The 14,426-nt window shown below is 39.4% G+C and overlaps 2 protein-coding genes across 2 annotated transcripts; both read left to right on the top strand.

The window, feature by feature from the left end:
- The first annotated feature begins 230 nt into the window (after positions 1 to 230).
- Positions 231 to 5,684, top strand: LOC4331629 (WAT1-related protein At2g39510). Its single transcript, XM_015772325.2, has 7 exons — positions 231 to 611; positions 706 to 768; positions 863 to 979; positions 1,097 to 1,337; positions 4,541 to 4,699; positions 4,789 to 4,940; positions 5,056 to 5,684. Exons 1-7 carry the CDS (start codon positions 403 to 405, stop codon positions 5,237 to 5,239), a joined length of 1,125 nt encoding a protein of 374 aa, XP_015627811.1. The 5' UTR covers positions 231 to 402; the 3' UTR covers positions 5,240 to 5,684.
- Positions 5,685 to 10,577: 4,893 nt separating this feature from the next.
- LOC4331628 (uncharacterized) lies at positions 10,578 to 14,196 on the top strand. The gene is made up of 5 exons (XM_015773143.3): positions 10,578 to 10,761; positions 12,448 to 12,562; positions 12,642 to 12,731; positions 13,648 to 13,746; positions 13,831 to 14,196. The coding sequence occupies exons 1-5, from the start codon at positions 10,694 to 10,696 to the stop codon at positions 13,930 to 13,932; spliced, it is 474 nt and encodes a 157-aa protein (XP_015628629.1). The 5' UTR covers positions 10,578 to 10,693; the 3' UTR covers positions 13,933 to 14,196.
- The last annotated feature ends 230 nt before the right edge of the window (positions 14,197 to 14,426 follow it).

The following is a 14,426-nucleotide window of genomic DNA, read 5'->3' as shown; positions in this document are numbered from 1 at the left end:
CACTGGCCAAAACCAAAAGCACCAGCACTGCTACTAGTGCAAATCTATCAGGGATCAACTTCCATAAGGACACTGACAAGCCAAATTCTCTTGTTCACTCTACCATCTTCCCCTCCTAGCTGCATTTTTACATTTTTCTCATTTGAGCATAGAATATCCTCCCCCTCCCCCCCCCCCCCCCCCCCTTTTCTCAAAAAGCAGAAAAGATGAGTGTGCCAATTCCATGTGCTATTGTTTTTTTCAGGTAGCTATCATTTCCACCTAGTATTTCAGTGAACACAGCTCGTAGTAGTGGTGATAGTACTTGTCCAGTTCACGGCACTAAGGCTATAAAAAGGACTAGCTGCTGTTTCCGTTCTTGATTCAGTTTGTTCTTCAGGTGGACAGTACAGTATTGTAGTGATGGCTCTTCATGTACTAGCATCGATGGGAGATCTATGGAGAAGGTACGCGCCGCACAATCTGATGATACTGTCGCAGCTGTGCTACACGCTCATGTACTTCATCACCGAGGCCGCGTTCAACAAGGGGCTCAACCCTTTCATCTACGTCACCTACCGGCATCTCGTTGTCGCCGTCTTCCTCGCGCCTTTCGCCTACTACCAAGAGAAGTAAGCACAGTTCTTCAGTTAGGATGATGAAGGCTGAACTGAAATGTACTCTGAACCTTGCTCACGTGTTTGATTAATTGTTGTGTTTTTGCAGGAAACTGAGGCCGAGAATGACGTTGATGCTGTTTCTGGAGATCTTCGTGCTCTCACTTCTAGGGTAAGATCAGAAAGAACGTCGATGATAGCTCATAAAAAAAACATATTCAAAGTTCGTCAGAACAAATTTACACATCATCTTGGTCGGCTTGCAGGGTGAGCCTAACTCTGAACATGTACTTCGCGAGCTTAATGTACACATCCCCAACCTTTGTCACGTCCGTGGTGAACACCGTCGCCTCGATCACGTTCGTCATCGCCATCGTCGTCAGGTGCCCAACATTTTCACGCATTTCACGACGAACGCACGCAGAGTCTGATCGTCTTTACTGCAGTTTGAGTGCCTGGTTGACATTAGCTCGCGATCAAATTAATCTTGATGCTGTCAGGATGGAGATCGTCGACGTGAGGAGCATACGAGGGCTCGCGAAGGTCGCCGGGACGGTGGTGTCGTTCGCCGGGGTGACCACCATGACCCTGTACAAAGGCACCGCGATATCGAGCCCCTGGAAGGCGCCGATCAGCATACACGGCGGCGGCGGCGGCGGCGGCGTGCATGAGAGCTGGCTCAAGGGATCGTTCCTCGCCGTCGCCAGCTGCATCTGCTGGTCCATCTGGTACATCCTGCAGGTGCAGATCATGCATAATCCTCCTCCAAATCTCTCTGTTTTTTTTGTTGCAAATTCTTGGAGTACATAAAAGCGTAGGTAAATTACTACTCTATCCATTTCATAATATAATTTTTATTTTATTTTTTAAATCAAACCCGACTAAATTTAAGCAAGTTTATAAAAAAATGTAGCAACATAATTTTTTAACAACAAAAAAATACATTATATCATATTGAGTATATGAAATTAGCTAGCAAAATGCCCGTGCTCCGCTACGGGTATAATAAAAGGTTAAATGCTATAAATACACAGTTAATATGTAACGATGTTCCAAGATAGATAAATTGTTTGTTCGGTTAATGATAATCAGGACTGATAAGAAACACCATTGCATATTGATATACTCATATTGTCATAACACATGCTCTTTCAACTCTTGCATGGCAAGCGCCTGATATATTAATTTCTAAAATCGAACACCGAGTCGCGTGGAGACGGATCGTTTAACGGCTCATGCGTGGATGATAGATGGTGCGGACTCTAATATGTCGTGTTTTGCAGATGACGTAAAAAATATGTTTAATTTTCAAATTAAAATTGGTTTATTATAAGATTTCTGAATCACAAAATATCTATTGAAGAAAGAATTTGAGATGTGGGAGGCAAAGTAGACTTATTCTAAGTAATAATTAGTGTTCAATTTTTTTATACGGTAGTGCAATCTAGCATATGAGAGGCCGGCCCATACACAGTGCAAATAAACGGATCGTTTAACGGCTCATGCGTGGATGATAGATGGTGCGGACTCTAATATGTCGTGTTTTGCAGATGACGTAAAAAAATGTTTAATTTTCAAATTAAAATTGGTTTATTATAAGATTTCTGAATCACAAAATATCTATTGAAGAAAGAATTTGAGATGTGGGAGGCAAAGTAGACTTATTCTAAGTAATAATTAGTGTTCAATTTTTTTATACGGTAGTGCAATCTAGCATATGAGAGGCCGGCCCATACACAGTGCAAATAAACTGATCGTTTAACGGCTCATGCGTGGATGATAGATGGTGCGGACTCTAATATGTCGTGTTTTGCAGATGACGTAAAAAATATGTTTAATTTTCAAATTAAAATTGGTTTATTATAAGATTTCTGAATCACAAAATATCTATTGAAGAAAGAATTTGAGATGTGGGAGGCAAAGTAGACTTATTCTAAGTAATAATTAGTGTTCAATTTTTTTATACGGTAGTGCAATCTAGCATATGAGAGGCCGGCCCATACACAGTGCAAATAAACGGATCGTTTAACGGCTCATGCGTGGATGATAGATGGTGCGGACTCTAATATGTCGTGTTTTGCAGATGACGTAAAAAAATGTTTAATTTTCAAATTAAAATTGGTTTATTATAAGATTTCTGAATCACAAAATATCTATTGAAGAAAGAATTTGAGATGTGGGAGGCAAAGTAGACTTATTCTAAGTAATAATTAGTGTTCAATTTTTTTATACGGTAGTGCAATCTAGCATATGAGAGGCCGGCCCATACACAGTGCAAATAAACGGATCGTTTAACGGCTCATGCGTGGATGATAGATGGTGCAAACTCTAATATGTCGTGTTTTGCAGATAACGTAAAAAATATGTTTAATTTTCAAATTAAAATTGGTTTATTATAAGATTTTTCAAATTAAAATTGGTTTATTATAAGATTTCTGAATCACAAAATATCTATTGAAGAAAGAATGTGAGATGTGGGAGGCAAAGTAGACTTATTCTGAGTAATAATTAGTGTTCAATTTTTCTATACGATAGTACAATCTAGCATATGAGAGGCCGGCCCATACACAGTGCAAATAAATACAGGTGTATAAAGGTGAGGGTGGTGGGAATCAAACCCAGGTGGCCACAGCTAAATTTTTCCCCACTAACCAAGTTGGCAAGCTCCTAGTTGTGTTCAACGGGTACATCAATTAATACATATTCTATATTAATCATAGTTTTGAAGTAGATTGAAAAGGATCCGACTCGACTATTGAGCCGATTAAAACCGATTTTAGCAACGTGAAAATGAGATGACGGACCAAAAAAATCCGGAAACCTTACGTATTTTTTTAGAGTAAATTACACCCACAGTACAACAACTTGGCGGGTGGGTGCGATATAGTGCAAGAACTCGAGAATTAAACGTTCGAGTACAACAACTTGACAAGTGAGTGCGTTTTAGTATAAGAATAGCTAAGCATATGCTAGGTGAGTTTTTCTCATGATGTCAATATGCCATTACATAGCAATCCTATGGATATTATCTTATAATATTTAATTTAATCTTTAAAAATTATACTGCACATCCAATTTCCTTCAAGAATTTTTGTTTTCTTTATATACAAATCCACGCTAGTATATTTTCAAAATAAGTACTTCAAAATTAAATACGTATAAAAAAGTACTCCAAATAATTAAGACTTCTTAACTTATTGTATCAAAATCGTATCTTACAAGTTGTTACATTTATGCGATCACTTATAAAATTCTTGTACTAAATTGTACGTACATGCCAAGTTGTTATACTAGAACGCTCATTTCTCAAGTTATTACACCAAATTGCACCCACCTGCCAAGTTGATACACCATAGGTGCAATTTACTCATTTTTTTATTAGGTATAGATATAGATATAGATGTGGAGTTATAGATGGTGCGTTTTCATGTAAATTTGATGAAACAAGTGTAGTTTGACTTAGGCCTTGTTTAGATCTATTTCTAAAATTTTACACCATGTCACATCGAACGTTTGAACACCTATATAAAGTATTAAATATAGGCTAAAAAAATAACTAATTGCACAGATTGCGACTAATTTACGAGACAAATCTTTTAAATCTAATTGCTCCATGATTAGACAATGTGGTGCTACAGTAAACATTTGCTAATGACAGATTAAATTGGCATAATAAATTCATCTCGCGGTTTACTGACTAATTCTGTAATTAGTTTTTTTTATTAGTGTCTGAACACTCTATGCGATACCCTATTTAATATCCGATGTGATACGCCAAAACTTTACATCTCTGGGTATAAACACCCCCTTAGCATAAAACTAAAACACATAGGTTCTGAAACGGAGGGAGTAGACGTGATTAGGAGATAATTTAATTTGGTTGTAAATTATTAGTACTTCTGTTAGTGTAATTAATGCCAATTTGATTTTGGTCGAAATTGTAGGCTTCGTCGTTGAAGAGGTACCCAGCCCAGCTGTCACTGACAGCATGGATGTGCACTGTGGGAGGAATACAGTCTGCTGTCTTCACAGCGTTCATGCAGCACAAGCCGGAAGATTGGCGCATAGGCTTCGGCCTCAAGTTCTGGTGCATCGTCTACTCTGTAAGCGAGACCACCAATTATCACCTGCAAGAAAAAAAAAACAATCAAATTCAATTTGCTCGTGAACTGTACATTTGGTTGTTCTTCAGGGATTCGCCTGCAATGGCTTCACGGTCTTCGCTCAGCTATGGTGCACCGAGAAGAAGGGCCCCGTCTTCGTCACCATGTTCAACCCTCTCTCCACGATCATGGTGGCCATCCTGGCCTACTTCATGTTTGGTGAAAATCTATACGTTGGAAGGTAAGAATTAAAGCTGCTCATAATTTGAAGCAAATGTCTCGGTCATCAACAAACCGAACTGAAAATGTTCAGAAAAATGAATTCTGCTCCACTGTTGTTGCTCTACAATCTACAGCATAATCGGAGGAGTGGTTGTCATACTCGGCCTTTACATGTTGCTGTGGGGGAAAGACAAGGATCAGGAATACAACGCGAACAAACAGCAGGAATCCGATCTGGACTGCGAGAAGCAGGCGAGGATCACCGAATTTTCTGCGGCGCAGAATGACCAGGAGGAGCCGAGGAGGACGAAGAAGTAAAAAAGGGATCAGATTCAGTTGGTGCTCAGGAAGAAGCAACGCCGTTAAAATTCTGTACATTATGGTTTTCTGATTTGGCCTCTGGTGAACACAGATTTTCCACTGCCTCTTACCACAAGTCCACGACTCTTCAACGGGTCGTGTGACTTGTGACAAACGTCTGTCACAAAGTTCAGAGCTGTGTTGCAAACTTGCAATGTGTTTCTTGTTCTTCTGAATTCTGATTGGTCCCTTCTGTTGTAATCAGCCAGTTTGGTTGATTTGTCTTATGAATTATGACGGGCCAATTCTACTAACTGGTGTAGCAGTAGCACTTAGCAGTGTGGGTTGGGCCAGCAACATTCCAACTTCAGATCATATACCTGAGCTACTTGTAAAATGGGCCAATTTATCAGCAGTGCTAGCTAGTATAGTACTGAATATATTAGACTTTATCTTTTGTTTCCTTGCGAATTGCTGTCACGGAATGGGCAGTGGAAAGTTCATCAAACTTTGCTGGAATGCCTTGGAAGTCTGCAAGTAACTTTGAAGCTTTCTGAAGGCTCGATGGCTACACAACATTTTTCTTTCTGGGACGTCAGCATTTTGCTGAACTTCTTGGACGCATCAAAATGCTGGAGATTTGGAATGCTTCACTCAAATTTTCTGAGCTCCCTTGTAAGTTCCGCCGAACTTCGTCATGACTCTCGTGAATGTATACTGTTTGGAGTGTTGTCTGGTCAAAGTCAATGGCTGTAATTTCCAAGGGATTGTAGGAGTGTTCTGTGGAAGTATTCACGTCTCTATCATTGATTAAGTAAGCTTATGTTAGTTGGACGTTGATTAATTAGCATGAGTTTGACAGTGCACGGCTATTTTACCGACAAGTTCATTGATTACAAGTGTCCACACTCATTCTACTCCTACTAGTACTCATTAGCACAGACATTCTCTCATCCAAGAGATGAAAACATCATATTGTATTCCTACCATAGAGAGAGGTGCCAAATTTAACTTATCAATATCTTCATTTGACTCTCTACGTAAGTTTCATCCTTATATTCTACTCCCTCCGTTTCATACTATAAGACTTTATAATATTATCCATATTCATATAGATATTAATGAATCTATACACATATATGTCTAACTTAAAAAATAATATAAAATGGAGGAATTAGTATCTAACTCCAACAGAATTTTCATATTAATGAAACCCCACTCAAACCTCTCCTCTTTTTTTCCTTCAACCGCGTACATAGATGCCGCAATAGTGCTCATCACGGTAGTTTGTGGATGATGAGGCTCGCCAAGGTAGCTGTCTCCTATGTGCTGTTTTTGCTTGTCTAAGCCACATTGCTCCGCTGCTCAGCGGCCAAACAGTTTCATGTTATCGACATCCTAAAAACTCTAGAGTAGCATGTCTATATTGTAACCGAGGCAACGAGACAGAGGAGGCATCAGGGCCTTTACAATGCAGTTACTTATCGAGTTGTCTTGAAACTCCAGCTCGGACTTTTGCGTACGTGGGGATTAAATCCGTGCCTTTGCATAGCGCCTCGCTCCCATACAAGGAGATAAGTTCTCCACCTGTTGCTAGTCCACACGTGAACCAGAAAACCCAACGTGCGTGCGCTGCGAATTCCGTGCCTCCGTCTCCTCGTGATAACATGCACTGAGGGGATGATTGCCTCGCGCTGATTTCGCATCTTCAGGAGGGGCTAGAGACACGGCGCATTGCTCCTGCCCTCACACGGGTTAAGAAATGCTGTGATAGGTTACAAATGCTGTTGGTTGTTGGAGATGCTCTTATTTTATTTATTTTTGAATATAAGAATTTAGTACTAGTCGTAAAAATTTAAAACAGCAAAGCACGAATTTAAAAAGAAGCTCGCATTGCCAGCTGTATTAAATAAACGGTGATACTGTAATGTACAACAATAAATGGTTGAATGTGCAGAAATTACTGCTCGTGCCTGTGTCGGTCCTGCCAGCTGGACACGAAAAGTGAAGGGCGACGGAAAGCGAAGGGCAAAGCAATTTACGCCATCCTGATTCCTGCCATCCATCCCCACCCTAGGTCCCCCCCTACCCTCCTGCGCAAGCTTATGGTGGTCCATCCATCTGTCTCCCCCACGACGGGGCCACCCACCACCACCCCGCGCGCACCTGCACGCCATTCCTCCTCCCCCAACTCCGCTCCCCACCTCCCCTCCACGCGCTTCCCGATTCAAATTTCGTCGGCCTCTCGCTTCGCAACGGCCCACCCACCTCACCGCGCGCCCTCTCTCTCGAACCGCTTCGACATGGGCATCCGGGCGAAGTTTGTCTGAGATCCGGGGTGAGGGTGACTCGGTGGTCGGCGCAATACGGCGATACGGCTTTTGCCCCGGCCCGCGGTTTGGGATTTTATCCGGGGATTTTGACAGATGGCCCCCTTGCGTTTCCCGAAATTGCAGGGATGGTATATGATCTGCACGGCTGAAACTTGTGAGCTTTTTTGAGAGAAAGATGGTCTAGGCCTATTAAATCCCACCCAAAATTTTTCATCCTGTCATATCGAACGTTTGAAAAAATATATGAAGTATTAAATATAAGCTAAAAACAAAACTAATTGGACAGATTGCGACTAATTTGCGAGACGAATCTTCTAAGCCTAATTGCTCCATGATTTGACAATGTGGTGCTACAGTAAACATTTGTTAATGACAGATTAATTAGGCTTAATAAATTCGTCTCATAATTTACAGGCGGATTCTGTAATTTGTTTTATTATTAGACTCTTTAAATGTGTGTCCATATATCCAATGTGACACACCAAAACTTTACACCCCTATATCTAAACACCCCTCCTCAGTAGTATATGATGAATTCCATTTGTTGTCACAAGTTCGTTAAAACCACGTTTCTCCCTAGTAGATCGATACAATCATTTTGACTTATTAGCAAGCCCTGAATGAGTTTTGCCTGAAGATTATCTCTCAATTCTTTAGTTGAGATTCTTTACATGGGCAACGAAGAAAATAAACAGTAGTAAAAAGGTTGCAAGAGTATTGTGTCTGTATCCCTTCTTGCAAGGAAGTGTTTAGGGATAGCGGCTCCACCTTGAGAAATTTAGTCTTTAGTCCCCCGCTCAGTAAATATTTGCAAACGGATTAATTAGGTTTAATAAATTTGTCTCACGGTTTACAGATGGATTTTGTAATTTGTTTTATTATTAGACTACGTTTAATACTTTAAATGTGTGTCTCTATATTCGATGTGACACACTAAAACTTTACCCCTGGATTTAAACACCCCCTAGTACATGATGAATTCCATTTGTTGCGACAAGTTCGTTAAAACCACGTTTCTTCCTAGTAGATCCGTACAATCATTTTGACTCATTAGCAAAGCCCTGAATGAGTTTTGCCTGAAGATTATCTGTCAATTTTTTTTGTTGAGATTCTTTACATGTGTGGCAACGAAGAAATAAACAGAAGTAAAAAGGTTGCAAGAGTATTGTGTCTCTATCCCTTCTTGCAAGGAAGTGTTTGGGAGATAGCGGCTCCACCTTGAGAAATTTAGTCCCCCGCTCTAAAGTGGTGAATGTGGATAAACTGAAACGTATAATATACTTATTTATGGTCAAATTAATTGTTTTTAGAAATAAACTTAGACAAATTATTTGAGTAATGCAGCACAAGTTTGTCTCTCGAGAAGATATATTTTACAAGCATGAAAGAAATACTAATATAATGCACAACAATAAAAATTTGAAAAGCAAACCTTGGCATGCAAATTTCGAAATTAAACAAACTAAATTAAGTTCCATGCACAAAGTAAATTTTAAGTCCCATTGCGATGCACAAATATGTAATTCCTTCCACTAAAAAGACCCAATAATCCTATTCTTGATTTAAACACACAAATATTGTTTTCTTTATTACACGAAAAGTGCACATGCATGCACAGGCTTACAAATTGTTGGAAACTTGGAATACTAGAGAAGTTATGCACCCATAATGTTATGATTTTGTCACGACATTACTGGTGCTTTGCTTCCCTACACAAACAACATTAAATCAATATTTTTAATATGGTTGTCAAATCTTACATACTTGATACTCCCTCTAACTTCTAATGCTTGTCATTAGCTACTATATTCATCTTTAATCTATAACTACTTGTATTTCTTTTAAAAAATGTATACACACTCCAAATAATTTCATACTTCTTCATTCCCAAATTAATCATCATATATATTTATACACCAAGAACAAATATAATTTAAATCGCATAAATCAAGACACCATACACACATTTTCCTACAATAGCATACATCGATTAAAACACTATACCAATTATACCTTAGCATGCACTCATTCTCTCATGCTGCATTAATTATGTTCTAACAAAACCAATTACACTTTAGCATGTACTCATTCTCCCATGCCGCATTAATTGTATTCTAATAAAATCCGTGCACAAGCGGTTATATGATGATCAATTTAAGAATTTTTAAATTTCATTATATAATGATTAATTTGGGAATGAGGGAGTATTAACGAAGTATGTTGTATTCCATATATAGATATAATTTTTTTCTTACATCATGATCTAACCATTTAAAATTTATTGGTGATCAAAAGTTAAAGTTACACAAACATATAATTACACGAAAACTAAGGCCGTGTTTAGTTTGTCCCATATTCTCAACTTTCCATCACATCATATCACGTCAAAAACTTTCCTACACGCATAAACTTTCAACTTTTTTTAAACTCCTAACTTTTTTCAAACTTATAACTTTTTTCAGGAATTAAACACACCCTAAATTTCAGGCATCCTGAAAAATCGATGTAGCGCACGGAGTCTGAAATTCAGACATGATCACACGAAGGTCCGAAGAAGCTTCACCCACGGAGCCGTGTAATGTAAATATTGAAGAACTGGAGGGTTAATTCCCGAAAAGCTCGGCCACAATGCTCAGAACCCCGCGTTTATTGTAGAGTAAATTTCACGAAACTATATATTTATTTTGTGGTCCAAGTTGTAGAAAACCACACGCATTTTGACACTTAGCACTTGATTACATATATTTTGGTCGTGTAGTTGTGGCTCTTTCACGTAGGACGAGGACATGACATCCTATTAACAGCCATCGCACGAAATTAATATGATGCTACGTCCTCATACTAGATGAAATAACCATGTCGTCATATCACAAGTGAATCCATTCATCGATAGTGTGGTTTTGTAAAACTAAACTATCAAAATATATGTATTTAAGTGCTAAGTGAACTATAAAATATGTAGTTTTGTGAAATTTACTCCTTATTATAAGTACAGTGTGGGGCTCGGACACGGGCCTCTCCCCGTCTCCATCCCCATAGCTGCACTGCACGGAGGTCGCCGCGGCTACCCCATCGCCACCACCACCACCACCGCATCTCTCTCCCCTCGCCGTCGCCGTCGCCGTCGCCGCAGCGCGAGATGGGGTTCGTCTCCTTCGCCGGGAGGGTCCTCTTCGCCTCCGTCTTCCTCCTCTCCGCCTACCAGGAGTACGTTTGTTTACTTGTTATTGCGTCGCCTTCCATCTCTCTCTCTCTTCTCAGCTCCACTCTCCCCTGCGGTTATGGCTCTCATTGTCGTCGTGTGTGGATCGCTGGGTTCGGTTTGGGGTCGGTTTCGGTAGATCTGGTGTGGTGGCCGCGGAATCTGAGGGGACTTGTGGGGGTTTGGAACGTCGAACTCTCTCTCTCTCTCAGGTGCTTAGATCTCGCGGTGGGCTTAGTGGCTGGTTGGTTTGTGTGATGCACTGATGCCTGGATCTGGTGGGGGCCGATTCGGTTTCTATAATGGAAACGGGGCCAGTTTTGGTTTCTGCATGTTTTGATCCAACTTTGGGCTGCTGAATTGTGGCATTGGGATGGCGATTTGCAGAGAAATAAGCTAGAGATTCCTGGAGTGACCGCTGTTTCGTCTCATTTTGTTTGATCTGGTGAGCATTAGGTTTGAGTTTTACATATTTGCTGCTGGGCTTGAGCATGTTTTGATGCCTCCTTGATTTGTGCCACTCCACTGGATTTTCTGGAAGCTTTCGGTTTGAAATGAAATGGCGCCCCATTGAGTGAGTTATATTATACAGTGAAATGCAGTTCCACTTTGATACGAAATGATGTGACTGCTGCTGGAATTAGCGTTGATAATCACTTAATTTTTGCACCTAATTTACTCTGCTACTAAGATCTAAGACACGAAATCTGGAATACCTTTTTTTTTAAAAAAAATCAGCCAGTTATATATATATATATATATATATATATATATATATATATATATATATATATATATATATATATATATATATATATATATATATATATATATATATATATATATATATATATATATATATATATATATATATATATATATATATATATATATATATATATATATATATATATATATATATATATATATATATATATATATATATATATATTGCGTAGTTAGTTCAGGGAAATCCTGGGGAAAAAAATACTCCAGATGTACCTGCTCTTCCGTACCTATCAAATTTGCTCCCAGAGTTGTGGAAAGATGAGGTGTTGGTTTTGGAATTTTATAGCTTTCCTCCAATCTTGTGGCGCACTCAACGGATATAACAGTACATGGACATCCGTATGTACATGGAATCTTCGGATGTGACACTGATATCTCGTCTTATGTAACAACAATATCCTTTTTTTTTAATGAATAACGGGAAACCACTGTTTTAACTCGTAACGTACCCGAAGCTTCAGTCCCATTAAGATGCTCCCACCAAAACAGTGTGAAATAATCTATCAAACCATACAGTAAATTAAAGCTTATTTGTAATATTTATCCTGAATTGGCAATTAGTGTGGTTCCACAATTTTTTGCCGTTTCACACAATGACGCGTGATGTGGTTTAATAAGTGTGCATGCATCTCTTGATTGACTTGGTTCTTTGATCTTGGGATGAAAGGGACAAATGACTGAAACGGTAGTGATGAGTTTGGCAGTCCAATATACATTTTAACAGCAAATCTGTTAATGTTAATGTTTCAATTTCTCATCAAATGTTCATAATTTACCTGACTAGATGGATGGTAAGTACTTGATAATATTCCATCCTTTTGATTGTGCGGTACTAAGTACTAAACATCTGATCGTTCTGAACGTGCGTTCATTTGTTAAGTTATAATTGGTTCTGGATGCAGGTTTAGTGAATTTGGAGCTGATGGTGGACCGGCTGCAAAGGCCCTTCGGCCTAAGTATAACGTCTTCACCAAAAATATTTCTGCACATTTGGGAGTAGCAGTGCCTCATGTTGAGGTGAAGATTTGCTGCTTTAGCCATTATATACTTTATGTAGCTGTGATGCTCTAATCACTAACTTGTTCTGTTTATCCAGTTGAAGCACATTGTTGCTGCTACCATTGGTCTGAAGGGTCTGGGAGGTCTCCTTTTTATCCTGAGCAGTTCGTTTGGTGCTTATCTCCTGGTATGTACTCAGTACTTGTTATGCTATATTACATTTTTCTTTATATTTAATCTTCACATTCTCCTCGGTGCCAATGTTCTTTTAACACTTCACAGAAGATTAGGGGCTTTACTTGAAAGTATTCTTGATGGGAATCTTGACAATTATCTGATGAATATGTGATTTGAAACTTTTAGTGCTTTGGCTGAAAACTTAGCTGTTCCACAATCCGCATGCTGGATTGTTTGATTATCAGTCATTTAAATGTGAGCAATTTATTTGGGACTGGAATTTTCACTTCAGGGTCATCATTTTTTTTTTGCTCACTTATCTGATGTAAGCTCTGTGCAAGTGAACATTTGGGGCTTGCATGTTGTTTCCTCCCAACTTCAAGCCTGATAAAAATTTTTAGTGCATAGTGTTTGCCTCTGTAATCTGCTGATGCTCTTGTTCGTAGTTCCTAAACCCTGTAACTATGGTGTTCATCGTAAAGGCGTAAACTCCACATAATTGACCAATAAAGTCTAGAATTCATTTACAGAATGTGCGCTACTGTATTTATATACTCACCTTCCATAGATGTGCCCATTTCCTTGTTTCATCAGTCTGAATGATGGATTGATGGAGCTCTTTCTGTGGTTCCTTGTTTTTTTCCACAAATCTGTTTGTGCTAGGTGCATATTGTCAAAGCTAGAAGATAGTTACTTCTTAATTTTCTGCTTTCACTCCTATGGATCCTATAGATCAGTAGAAGTTGGTTTATCTTTTTACCCTGCTTATCTAACTAACCACCATTTCCAGCCAACCACAGGGCTATGGTGATTTGTGCTCTACTCCAATTCTGTTCATTGTGAATTTGGACCAGCTTGAATTGTTTTTTCCTCTGCAACTTCGTTTGGGCATGGTCTAATGGACTACTTTTTTTTCCCCTCTGCAGCTGATTTACCTCGCTTTTATCACACCTGTTGTCTACGACTTCTACAACTACGACATGGAGAAGTCCGAATTTGTGCAGCTCTTCATGAAGTTCACACAGGTATATACACAATTTTCTCTGTTCGGAGATCTGCCAAATTTACCTTACCCTGCCAATGTGATGAAATAATATGACTCGTTGTAGAATTTGGCTCTCTTTGGGGCGCTTCTTTTCTTCCTGGGCATGAAGAACTCCATTCCCAAGAGGCAGGCCAAGAAGAAGGCTCCCAAGTCGAAGACGAACTAGGGCGTTTTAGATAGCCATGGCCTCCGGCGGTGATGGGGGACAGTTTATTTTGGAGTACAAGCTTACAGTACCAGTTGTGCTGCCCTTAGATGTATCGGATTCATTTTTGAAGGGCACGACCCTAATGAGGTGTGAGTGGAGGGTTAGGGGACTAGATTGTATCAGTATATGTACTCGCGATTTGTTTGTTGAACTAGGCTTCCAAGGATTAAATTACCCATTTGATTATTTTGCACTCAATGTCATTACTGATGCGAAGGGTTAGTGACTTGGTGTTTCTCTGCTTGGGCTTTTGCGGTGTCCTTTTAGCCTTTTGTGATCTCTATGTTTGAGAACGCAAACATCTTGACTTCTTGACGGTCCAAGGCTTATGACGTGATGTAATCTTCAGACATGAACAATGCTTGGGCTCTTATTTTGGCGGCGAAACAATGCTTTGGGCCTCTGTTGTCAAGGCCACGATTTGGGTGATCGAAGCTGGAAGCTGGTTTTTG

Source organism: Oryza sativa, chromosome 3 (assembly GCF_034140825.1).
Source record: "Oryza sativa Japonica Group chromosome 3, ASM3414082v1".
Taxonomy (NCBI): Eukaryota; Viridiplantae; Streptophyta; class Magnoliopsida; order Poales; family Poaceae; genus Oryza; species Oryza sativa.
Note: the sequence above shows the minus strand (reverse complement) of the source record. Positions and strands in the feature narration are given on the sequence as shown.